We start from the raw sequence: 12,604 nt of genomic DNA, 5'->3' as shown, positions 1-12,604 counted from the left end.
CGATGATGATCATACACCTCGTCTATTAGATGCTGAATTGGAAGTTGACAGCCACACAGCGAGCCAAGGTTAGTTGTTGTTTCTGTCCGTGAATTATGTAAAGTGATCCTATGTGATATCAGCTGTACTGAGACGTACGTAACTCATAACGATACAGTGAATGGACTTTGACTTTCATGTGCAAAACGAAACATTGAATTAGTGATATTTATAGCCTATATTTACGTTTGTTTTTTACATTAGGCGAATTTATGTTCGAACACACGATACAATGTACTGTTAACACCACAAGTTAACACATCGCCTTCAGTATACAGGACAGGCCTACGCAAAAATGAGATCTGTCCGTCTACATTACGTTTTTAGTCAATTGTTTCTCTTTCAAAAATTTGAATAGGCGACTATTTACCTTTTTATATGCAGTGAGCTTTTTCACCACAGGCAGAGTGCCCTGTTAACTTGTCTGTCAGAACAGGCTTTCCTTTGTTGTTGTTGACAGGCCATATGGTGGTTGATAAACCCGTATTTCCAATATAAGCAGGCCTACAGTATGGTGAATAGAAATGTGTAGCCTGATGTCAAATGATTTATGTTATATCGTTGTTGTTTTCTTTCTTCAGATGACAATTTTGACCCGGTTATAATAGCTGATAAACTGAGGAGTGTGGCTGATTCGCTTAATGACGATCTCCGATTCAAAGCTGTACTGACTGACCTGAAGGTAGCAGCAGCACAAGAGGTACACATTCTGAAAATACTTTAGATTTGGTCTATTTTTACTTATATGCTTTTTATTATTTGTTTTCAATGTTTTCCATTCATCTGTACTTATGGTGCTTGCGCTACTGTGACTTATATTAAGCAAACAATGTCAGATATTGGCTCAGAGGACGATGTACAAAGGGAGGAAACACTGTTTGCTTTTGAAGTGTTGCCAATATTTAGAAGCCACATCACACACACACACACACACACACACACACACACACACACCTTTTCTTAAACAACAGTTGACCATTTTATTGGGCAATGGCTTGAAATTTAGTTATGTTAGTTATCATGGAAATGCTGTATAAAATATCTAATAACACTGTTCTTTTGTAACTAACTCAATCACCAATAGCTTCAAACTTATTGTATTTTAAAATCAAACTTCCAGAGTAAATGTCAAGTGCCACACAACAATGAAAACATTATAAACTAGATCCAAATCTCGTTTTTTGTGTTTCCAAACTGTGCGAGGACATTGACTGGAGAATTTCTGCTGTGTTCAGGACCCATCCTAATGTCTACAATGATGTTTTTAAAAAATGATGGTCTTCTCCCTAGGCGTTAGAAGCAGCGTTTAGCAAAGGTGTGGAAACCATTTTCCAGACTCAGGTCGTTCAGAAGGCTGAAGTGGCTGCAGAGATGCAGCTGATCAGGGCCACGGTGACCTTCGGACTTTATGTTAAGAAGACTGCCCCAGAGTTGAAAAATAAAGTCCGGAGTGCCATGACTGCTTTCCTCACCAGGCGTGTGGGCTCATGGGTGGAACAGCAAGGCGGATGGGTATGAAGTTATTTTTGCTTTTCTGAATTTAGATAAATACTTTCTCATTTGCTCCGGTCAGCACAGCTGGAAAACTACAATGTCAAAAGGTAATGGAGAGGGAGGTCATATGTATATTGTTGCAAGGGTCAAATTTTGGGACTAATGCACTTTCTGTTTGAACCTCATGAGTGTTCATACTTATGACATCAATATGTTAGACCAAACACTGTACAAATTCCAATTATGTGGGTTAATTATTGAGTGTTTTCCATGTCATGTAGTTTAACTAAACCATCAAGCCTAACCATGAAATGACTGAAGCAATAATGCATTGTGGCTGTCATTACACAACTTTGTGGTTGGCAGTTTCCTTGAAATGAAACTGCACTGAATTTGTTTAATCAGTTGCATTAGACAAAGCATACAAACTCATAGCAGTGCTGGAATGTTGACCACGCTCTGGTATGCCAAAGTTATGCATCTACTTTTTAAAACTGCATTTGCTGGATGATATTATATCATCTGTATCTGAACAGGCTGCTACAGAAACAATATCTTTGGTTTGAATGCTTAGCCAGTGTTTATTTAGTAATTAAACAGATGAATGATGATACAGTATAATATGCATGTATCTTGCATAATACTGCAGCCAGTTTATACAGTTACCTACAGTAAAAGCAACTTTCGTATACATTTTCAGTTTGAACTTTAGTGTTTTGTTTTGTCAATTAAAAACAGTGCAGCTAAAACACGATTTATACAAGAGCTACATCTTTTTTTAAGTCCTGTGTCAGTTTTGTTTGAGAGACTGGATTATTTAGCCAATTTAAATTGTGTTTTTGTTTTCTTTGTTTCAGGACCAAGTGAGATGCGATTGAGACTCCATCATGCCGAGCCAGCCTACCTATAATGAAATATGCCAGCTTTAACAACACTAGTTCACCAGATATGGAGTCATTGTATCAATCTGCCATCTAAATCCCTTCCTTAGAATTTTAGTTTCTGTTTAAGACAATCTGACCTTAACATCATGTGCTATACAAGTGCACATCAATGGTTAATGCAATCATGTGTTTTTATGGGAGTTGAAAAAGGAATTGAAGCTGTACACTTAATATCATAACAATGGTGCTGCCTGATTTATTCTGGACTGAGCCACTGCTTTCACTCGCATAGCATTTTGTGTTTAGTGCTTTACTCCGCAATCAAAGATAAAGGCTCATTTTGTGTAGTTATGTTATGTTTTATGCATGTGTGGGGTTTCTGCAATTTTTTAAAAATTGAAACAATTTAACATTAATTTACTTTATTTCCATTTTTACTTGCCTTCTTGTGTGTGCCAAAAAAAGCTTTTGACAATTCATGGTTGCAGTGATTAAGCTGTTAAACTGCCCATGTTTACAATTGGTCCTCCATAGGTGTCTTAACCATGTGCACCAAATCAGGGATAAAAGATACTTGAATGTGTTGATTTATGTTGCTTATTTTTCCACAGAATTATATGTGTGACTTGATATAACTTTTTCCTTTTTAAAAAAAAAATCTGCTGAATGTTTTAAGCACATGTTTGTACTTGGCTTATGCCGTAAACGTTGCAATTTTTAGATTGAGTTAAAAGATTTACAATGACATTTCCAATCTCAAATGTCATCCTAAACATACTTGTTTACAGTGGGAACAGTTTAGTATATTTAGAAACTTGATATCTTAGCTACAAGTTAACAATATATGTTGGTTTGGTAATTCCAAGTACACCAATCTTTCATTCGATGTTTTTCTACAATGCTTAGTTGTTCTGCACAGCGTGTTTAAAACCTGGTTAAAAGGGCCCCTCTTGTAATTGTTTGAATAAAAAAAAGGAAAATGATTTGAAATTAAGCTTTTTTTTGCCGTTTTTCAAAAAGTAAAATGTAATGAGTGTACTGTACAGTACTATGATGAAATAACTGCAAGTACTTTACCTTACACTGACAATTACATTTGCACTATACCATTACAAATAATATGACAGGTTCAATTACACAAACAAGACTACAACACATGTCTTCATCATAGTTACACAGATAAGATTAGATAAGGTGTTAGTGATCATTTATTTATTCTTAACCTGGTAAACAGACCTGAACTATTATGTTTATAAATGTTCTTTTTTTTAAACATGAAAAAAGTCTCCATTCCGTTTTGCCTCATATGTGGTTTCACGGCTGAGCAGCAACCAGCAGAGGACAGTACTGACCATTTTCAATCTCTAGATGTCAGTGGTAAAGATGACATCCATGTATTTAAGCCAGCCATTGCATTACATTGATCAAAGAGGATTTTGTGACTTACAGCGAAAACATAAACAACAAACCTGGATCTATTGTTGAATACAGTTTCTCGCGTTGTGATCACAGAGCCTGCTTTTCTGTCGCTGCAGTTCACACTGGCACGTCAAGGCTTCTGACTAAGTTGTCACCTCTGTGTGAAAGGTTGAAAGTTAAGGGGTGCTTGTGAATATGTCAGAAATTCTTGCTGACAGTCTTGACACAACACACTCCCAATGCTTTCTTCCCTGAACAATTAATTGGAAGTCCATTGGCTTGGTGTGTGTACATCTGATTTATTGCATTGCTGTAGTGGATATTCGCGACCACTCCCAAAGTCAAGTGGTCCAACTTCCCTGTGCTGCTGTTTGGCGATCTGCATCGACTCCACACTAACCCTGAGACATGGTGGGGGAGTTCTGTGCCAAGAAAGCCACAAGGTATGAAAGCAGCTGGCAGGCAGATCCACAGCTAAACATTTTACAGGGTAAGTAATGTTTGACCCCAGAAAGAGCCGCAATCCATTCACTCTTAACGGGTGGATATTTCCATTTAAAAGTACCACAACCCAGATCCCTCAAGTACATTTATACATGGCAAAACAACTAAGTATACACATTCAGCAATTCCTGGGTAAGATTAATAGGCCTAGAACTGTTCATACAATAAAGTTTCAATTAATTGCCATTAACAAACATACCTGAACCTCACCAGCGCAGTCTTGACTGTACCCAAATGACTTCACAGCACACAGTTTGAGTGGTCAGAAGACACGTGTAATGCGTGATGTTGAGCAATAAACAGAAAACCAGAGTGGTTCAAGTATTTCTGTCGAATTTCAGAAGTTCTTGACAAATCTTGTTACCCAATGATGAATCGGCGACAATGATGAAATCTACTTTAGTTTGTGTATTTTCCCACATCACAGAAGTTTTCATAACTGTATTGACAACATGTTTACAATCAGCCAAAATGAATGTTCACTTTCATTGTTTTTAGCCCATCTATAGACTCACATAATCACCTTGTTAGAACTATCTGAAACTCTGGCAACTGTTTCTGAATAACAGTATCTACATGAATAGTATAATTCCTTTTGACATTGTTAATTTATATCAGAGAATATTGCACAAATGATGTTTAATTTATCACACTGGTCCAGTCAAAGTTAACAGATCGAGACTTAAAGCCACTATGTGTAGTATTAAAATACTAAAAGCGGTTGCTTCAAAAAAGACAATGTGTTGGAAACGTATAACCCAATCCCCCAACCATTGTTTGATGAATGGGCTCAAAGAAACACCTTTTTCTTCTGGATTGTCTGTATTTTTGTAAAAAGAAAAATCATTTTAAAGATGCTTTAATATCTTATCTTGTATCATTTCAACTTCTACACAAAGTGGCTTCAAAAGCATTATACATAATGGAGAAAACAATCAAGTTTACAAAAGCAGCATTAGTTATACAGTTGAGTATACTTGTCAAAAACATAGTGTGGGTGTGTGCGCAGTGTATGTTGCTACACACAGTGACAGCTAACAGGTTCATATTTACAGGCCTGTTTATTTGATTGGAAAGCATCACATTGACCTAGATGTTGACCCCTGCAGAGACATAAACTCTTAATGAGTTCCTCAGCTGCACACTTGCCTTCTAGGTCCCTTGTAAACAGAGTGATCCTTTCACCCTATCCCACCTTGCCTGCTCACCCTCATAACCTTCCCGCTGATTCACACATGTGCAGCTGAGTGACAGAAGATCAATGTTTGTGAACAAAAAATGGCCTTCCAGCACTGATGGCTTTAGCCTTGATACAGACGAGCACAGTGAGAAAGTTGGATGCTATTTCTGTCATTGTACAGTAATGCCTGTAGCACATTGTGAATTTAAATCAGGGCTCACCATATGCTGTTACATTTATTGATTACTCTCCTGTCTCCGTTGGTCTAAAAGTCCAATGTATCTTCAAGTCAAATCTCATTCATATTAAAGGGCTACACATGTCAGCTTATGATGCTATATTGGCACACCAACTTGGTCACAAATAATTGGGGAAAAGGTGAAAAAAGGAAACACCTGCTTGTAGTGGAAAGGGTCTGGTGATACATGTGCAGTAGAGGTACATATTAGGGTTAAAATGAATATCACCCTCATAAAATGAAGCTCAGTGGATGGAGGAGCTCCAGTAATCCTTAGACTCTCCATCATGCAGCTACAGTTATTTAGTTAATAATAGGTGGGATCACTCTTTTTTGCCCTTGTCCATTTCAGATCATATTTAAAGAGAAGCCTCAAGTTAGTTTCCTTCTAGCATGGATGCTATTTTAAACTACCCCTATTAGCTGGTATTAGTTTGCTAATTCTTTCAATCAAATGTTCCATGTGTCAAAAATCATATCCTTCACATGGGCACATCTGTATGGGGCGATGAGGATAATGAGTTATTTTGCAACCAACATTCAAACCAGGCATTCATCACAAAGAACTTCCTGGGTTGAATTTTTAAGAAGCTCATGTTTATATTTCTTCCCATCTTTGCAGCCAACATACAGTACATCTTGTGCCCTGTTCTAACCCCAAAGCAGGAAGCTGGTTATGCAAACTTCATTTTTGCCCACTTGTGGTTTACCAGATTCCTTCAATACCTTAGTTCTTCTTTATAACATGTTCTGTCCTTAAGGCCACAGATCTATATGAGAAAATGTATTGCACAGTACAACACTTAACTACTTGAATTTATTCACATTAAAAGGCCATGAGTTTTAATTTAGGTCAAAAATACAATAAGTATATACTACTTTTGTACCGCATATGCTACAGATATAGCCTTACTGATTCAAGTTCAACAGGTTGGTGTTGAAGCCCCTTGTCTCATTCAACATCACCTCATGACAACCAGTGGACAAATAAACAATCAGCCTTGTTTAATTTAAAGTCTGATATAGGATGTTTATGTTGTATCCACTGTGATTTCACGTCCTGCCCTCTCAGAGTTCGTTGGATGGAGGTAATCAGTCAGTCCATGATGGAGTTTCCTCATCTCTTTCATCCCTCTGACATCCTGCGATACCATTGAGGTCATTTTGACCAGTAATCCCTCGAGCATGAAAGTAAAGTATTTTCCATGTGTGAACCAGTGGAGTGAAACCTAACAGTTACACAGCAATCCAATTAGTTGCCAAGGGTCACACATCATCATCATCATCGTCATTCTGCCTCAGCCTTCTCTCCCGTCCTCTCTGGCTCCCCCTTTGAGGAAGCCGACCCACTGGATCCTGACAAAGCATGTACTGTTTCCAGATTTTCCTGAATGCTGTACGGAATTTCTTGATGCGGAAAGCGTACACGATGGGGTTGACCGCTGAGTTGCCATGGGTGAGGATGATTGCGATGTAAATGAAGTACATGGGTTTATCACAGGCTGGGCAAAAAAGGGTGATGCAGTTGAGGATGTGAAGAGGGAGCCAGCTGACTGCAAAGAGGAACAAAACGAGTGCGAGCGACTTGGCTAGCTTCAGCTCCTTCCCAAAGTAACGGCTAGGGTCTGTGTGGCTAGCTGTCACCTACAGAGAGATAAAGAAGAATATCATCAGCGTATACGCTTAACTTTACATGATCCAGTTCACAGTAAGTCTGTTTGAACATGAAAACAGGTGTATTTGAACAGACAAGAAAAGGACTACCTCACCTTCTTGTTGAGTTGCTTGTGGATCATGTAAAAAATCTCGATGTAAATGGCGAGCATGAGGAGCAAAGGCGGCAGCACCCAGCCAAAGAAGTTGAAGTAGACCATGTAGTCCATGCTGATTACCGTCTCAAACTCACATTTCACCAGGAGGTCATCAGTGAGCAGGGAGCCATTGTCACGGAGAAACTGCAGGTTATTCCAACCCAACATGGGTGTGAGGCCCACTATGATGGACACCAGCCAACACAGTAACACGGCCGTGCCAGCTCGACGAGGAGTCACCACCCGCTTGTAGCTATGGCAACAAGGGAGAAGATCTTCTTTTTAATTCAGTCCCATAAAACATATAAATTACTACAAATTATTTACAAAAATTCATTTTGTGAAGCTTATAATTCTAGTGATTCGAGCTTGAGGCTGTTGTTTAAACACTTTAAGTGAACTGTAACTTTGTAAAGGAACATTGTGTTATTTATTTTTCATTTATCCTTTAGTACATTCATTCACTTTTCTATATCAATGTAAGTAAATTGGCTAACTTTCAACTGCAGTCCTTTGTGGAGATATTTTTTAAACCAGATAGGCAATGATTGATACTTAGAGAATAAGAAAACAAGATAGAAAACAGCAACAGTAACAAAAGTGGAATTCCTTCAAAAGTTACATCTCTCTTTAAAGAAATACTTACCCACAACAACAACAACAACACCCATATTACCTCAAACTCTTGGGGAGAATTTGTTTTCCTCTCATAGCTCCACAATTTAACAAGGATCAGAAATCTTAGAAAACTCTTTAGAATTGTGGGTAAGTGTGGGATGCGTTTTACAACACAAAAACAATATTAAAACATTCATTTACAACTCTCAGATTAATCTTACAGTATAACCCACATCTTATTAATCCATCTGAATGTTCAATCTCCGCAAACACATGGATATTTGCGCAAACTTACCACTTGAAACACAACCCCATAGACAGTCTAACACATGCACATTCCCCACAACTCTTCCTTGCTTGTCCTGACAGTCCTGTAAAAAGTCTAATAAATAAGTTTCATGTGTTTGGGATATAGTGAGTAGGCTACAAGATTAGTCAATTATTGTATGTATTGCTTCACTGTGGAGGATGAGTGTATGAAGTGGTTCCTAAATGCTGTAGTTTTTGGAGTTGTTGTTATATTGTAGTATTTCAGTTATTTAGTCTTTTAAGTTATCAATTATGTCTGGCAAGCTTGCAACATAGTTTTAGTTTGTCGGGAAATCCCTGAAGCATAAAAATTCAAACTGACACAAGCAAGACATCTCTGTTGTTCACAAAACTGTGAGAGTTATTGCCTAACGCAACCAACTGCAGTTCTTTGTCATCGTTATAGGATGACCCTCATCCTGTCTCTCCCACACAAAGGTGTGCTAGTGGACAGGTCTGAGTCATTGTTGAGCTGACATTCTTTTTGGTAGACTTAAGTTCCTCATTTTTGTAATTTAACCTTTATTTATAAAGAGTCAGAGCTTAATAAACCAGAAGACATACAACACTAAATTCTCTTGCTCTCACTCTTACTTTTTCACGCACATGAGGCACATTTCTGTTCTTATCAAGCCTGCTCCCTGCCTAAATGCACTAATGCTAACAAAGAAACCCACGGAGAATGTGCCAGAGCCAAACTGTCATATTTTCCCCCTCATTTGCTGTCTCTCAGTTGCCCTTTCCTTTCACTCTCTGTCACATAGAGCACACACACTCAGGAGCTCAGCCAGGGTGAGTCAGATACAACACAGGACGTGTGAATGAATACTCCAAAGGATTTTTAAAGAGAGTCTGGGGTAGGTATTTTCCAAATGGGAAGAAATGTGTTGCTGCCTGTAAAGCCTAGCTGTCTGTCTGCATACGGATCAGCTGTCTGCCAAAAAATAATTACTTACTGCACTCGGCTGTCCAGCATTTATCTATACCTTCCTGTGAGATTTCCAACCACGTCTACCACCTGCTAAATCAAATCCTCCAGCTAAGGGCACTAGCAATAATAGGGACATTTTAAAATCTCAGGCACACCACTCTTATCAAGAGAGTGTGCTTCCATACCACCTCCGCTATAAAAAGCAATCAGTGGCTGTTAAACTGTGTGCCAGTAGAGTCCCAGGGGAGGTTAGGGGAGGGGGACTACATTTCTGGCACAATATAATTCAGCATGAGACAGAAAAATACAATACACTCTAAAATCTGATGGTGTCAAGGAATGGAAATACATTTTCTCAGATTAAGTGACTATAAAAAGTGATTGCTTTGTTGGGAAGCAGAACACCACTTTGCAATCTGAGGAGAAATGTAACACCTTGAAACAAAATATGATTTACGCTGTTAATTATAATTGTTACAATATGTTTGTTACATGATACACATGTAAAAAAACATCCAAGTTTTGAATTTTTTAACTATGAGACATATCTATCCATTACCTTGCTCTGTCACTACATCCACTGTGTCATGTAAAGTGCTGAGAAACCCTACAGGGAACTGATGATGACAACAATTAAGCCAATAATATTGAGATCATACACTATACACACTAGTCCCTGTACAGTTTCGCTGCAACATGTGTAATTGTCCTCTGAGTGATAGTTCAGTGTGGGTGCATGTTTCTATCTGTGAGTTGGTTGCCAGCTTGAGAAATTATGCAATCCTTCAACCAGTCACCATGAGCGGATTGACCAATCATGCATCCTCTGCCAGGCTCATTCTCCAATTAGCCAACTTGAAGTGGAAACTTGAGTTTTCAGTAAAATTATGGGAAAAGAAACATGACCGAGGATAACATTTTGATGACCCCTGATTCACAATTTCCAAATCTCTTTTACCCTGAAAGCAAGTTGTCAGTTTACCATCAAGTTAGTGATTAACAAACCAAAAACAGATCATAAGGAGTAGAGAGGTATAACATTTATGACCTCCACATGTTGCTTGTAAATGTTTAGCTCAGGCTGGAAAACAGCTGTTACCCCCATAGATTTGAAATTTGTCAGCTTTAAAAATATGAAATGGGCCTGGATGAGCTTTGGACCCTGAAGATCATAATGTTGTCAAAATCTAAATATAACATGAATAATAATAAAAAGCAATGTTCTTTTATGTACAACAAGATAATCCCATTCCATTTATTTATCCATCTAAGTTGCATGCCGGGTAGTTTTGAAGCTAAATTACTGCAAAACCAAAAACCAATCATATGATGATAAAATAACCATAAAGCGTTGTTGAAACATTTCATTGTCAAACTATCTGTGTTGTTTTTTGGAGACAGTTAATATAAGACTAATTTGAAATATTTGTGGTTTGCCAGTTTACTGCTTATATCTGGAATAGAGTTTTGTGATGGGCATATACACTTGTACAAAAAAAAAAAGGATTACTGATTAAATGTTCAAATAAAACTGAACTTGTGTTAAAAACTCTGCCTTGAACACCGCTGACACACTGTCATTTCAGAGATGACAAACAGGTCAATGTACCCCTAAAACAAGGTAACAGTAAAATAATAAAAATCATCAGACACACCTTTACTAGGCTGCATACTACAGTCTATTTCTGGCTGCAGCTGGAATGAAAACCCTGGATGGCCACTCTGCTGGTTGCACTTGGTCCAAGCAGCGAGCCAGACACAAAGGCTTCTGTAAATCAGACAAGATATTAAACTAGAACAATCTAGAAGAATTCACCTTTAGGCCTACCTCATGGGTATTTTGACTCTCAAATACCGGTCGATAGCGATGGCCAGGAGCGCCAGTATTGAACTTTGAGTGAGGACGAGCACTGTGCAGGCGACCAGCAAGCAACTGTAGAAGTGCGTCTGGAGTCCGATGCTGATGGTTATGGCGAGGGGGATGACAAGAGCCCCGACTGCAATGTCAGCCAAGGCCAGGGAGACGATGAAACAAAACGTGGTGTCTCTCAGAGACCGGTTAATACGCACAGCCCAGACCACCATCACGTTACCGATGACCGACGACAAGGCTATCACCACCTCCATCCCGATGTAGAGGGCTTTAGTGGAAGGCAGAGCCATGTTCACGGATGCTGCTGCCAGTGCGCTCAGCAGAGAAACTACACGGCGGGGGAGTTCCCTTTGAGAGTTTGTCCGCAGCGAGACACAGCTTGACTGAGGTTTCGCTTGTTTTACATCTCGACAGAGGAAGAGGTAGTGTCTTCTCCTCTGAATTATTCCAGGGTCCGCTCCATGGCATCGAGCTGCGCAAGACGCACAACTTGTTCTCCATGCGGTCGGAGGCGTCAATTCCGTGCCGTCCTGCTGGCGGAGGTGACTGGACGGGACCCAGGATATGAAATGAGTCAAGATTTCAATGTCAGGCTATGTTTAAAATATCTTGGGGGAAACTAGTAGCCCTAAGTTATTTTCCCGTTCAAACTGAGTCATATAAGCTCATGCATCCGGGGTTATCTCCTTTGATGGACAAGTTTATGCAAGTGTTTCTTTTCCTCAGGGTATTTATTTTCTTTGGAATAACTCCGATAAGCAAATGTCACCCAGGAAGTTCATATTGCTGAACATACCTCTTATCGCCTTTCTGTGAAGTCACGTGGGTGACTGAAACTCGCTTCTACTGATAATCAGTAAATCAAACATTAATTCTTATCATGCCTTTGTCAGAAATGATCACTAATTTAGTGGAATGCAAATCAGAACATTTCAGCCTCACTTCTTAAGAAAATAAAATACTACTTTAGAGCTTGAGGTTCCCACATATGTTGAGAGGGTTGAACCACATTTGTACATTTCCCTCATTCTATCCTTATGTAATTGTAGGCTGAAGTTTGGGTGAAGCCTTTGATGCTTTGACACTCTGGTGAAGAGGAAAGACATGAAGCTAGCTGAAAAAAGGCAACTTGTCACATGCTTTGTGTGAAGGGATACTATAAAACAATACTCGACAACATCAGCTTGTATCAGTGGGAAACAGCCGGACTCAGCTGCAAGACAGATGCACACACACACAAACCTCTATACATGCAAATGAGATTCATAAACAAGCTGCATAAAGGCATGATTTTGCATACAGAT

The 12,604-nt window shown here is 38.9% G+C and overlaps 1 protein-coding gene across 1 annotated transcript; it reads right to left on the bottom strand.

Moving 5' to 3' along the window:
- Nucleotides 1-3,068: 3,068 nt before the first annotated feature.
- Nucleotides 3,069-12,054, bottom strand: LOC134882534 (adenosine receptor A1-like). Its single transcript, XM_063910301.1, is given in 4 exon segments — nucleotides 3,069-7,402; nucleotides 7,528-7,822; nucleotides 11,256-11,615; nucleotides 11,617-12,054. Coding segments are annotated over 4 exon segments (1,218 nt in total). The 5' UTR covers nucleotides 11,802-12,054; the 3' UTR covers nucleotides 3,069-7,024.
- Between the last annotated feature and the right edge of the window lie 550 nt (nucleotides 12,055-12,604).

The sequence above is a fragment of the Eleginops maclovinus genome, chromosome 20, assembly GCF_036324505.1.
Source record: "Eleginops maclovinus isolate JMC-PN-2008 ecotype Puerto Natales chromosome 20, JC_Emac_rtc_rv5, whole genome shotgun sequence".
NCBI classification, from domain to species: domain Eukaryota; kingdom Metazoa; phylum Chordata; class Actinopteri; order Perciformes; family Eleginopidae; genus Eleginops; species Eleginops maclovinus.
The sequence above is the reverse complement of the archived record's forward strand: the minus strand, read 5'-3'. Positions and strand labels throughout refer to the sequence as shown.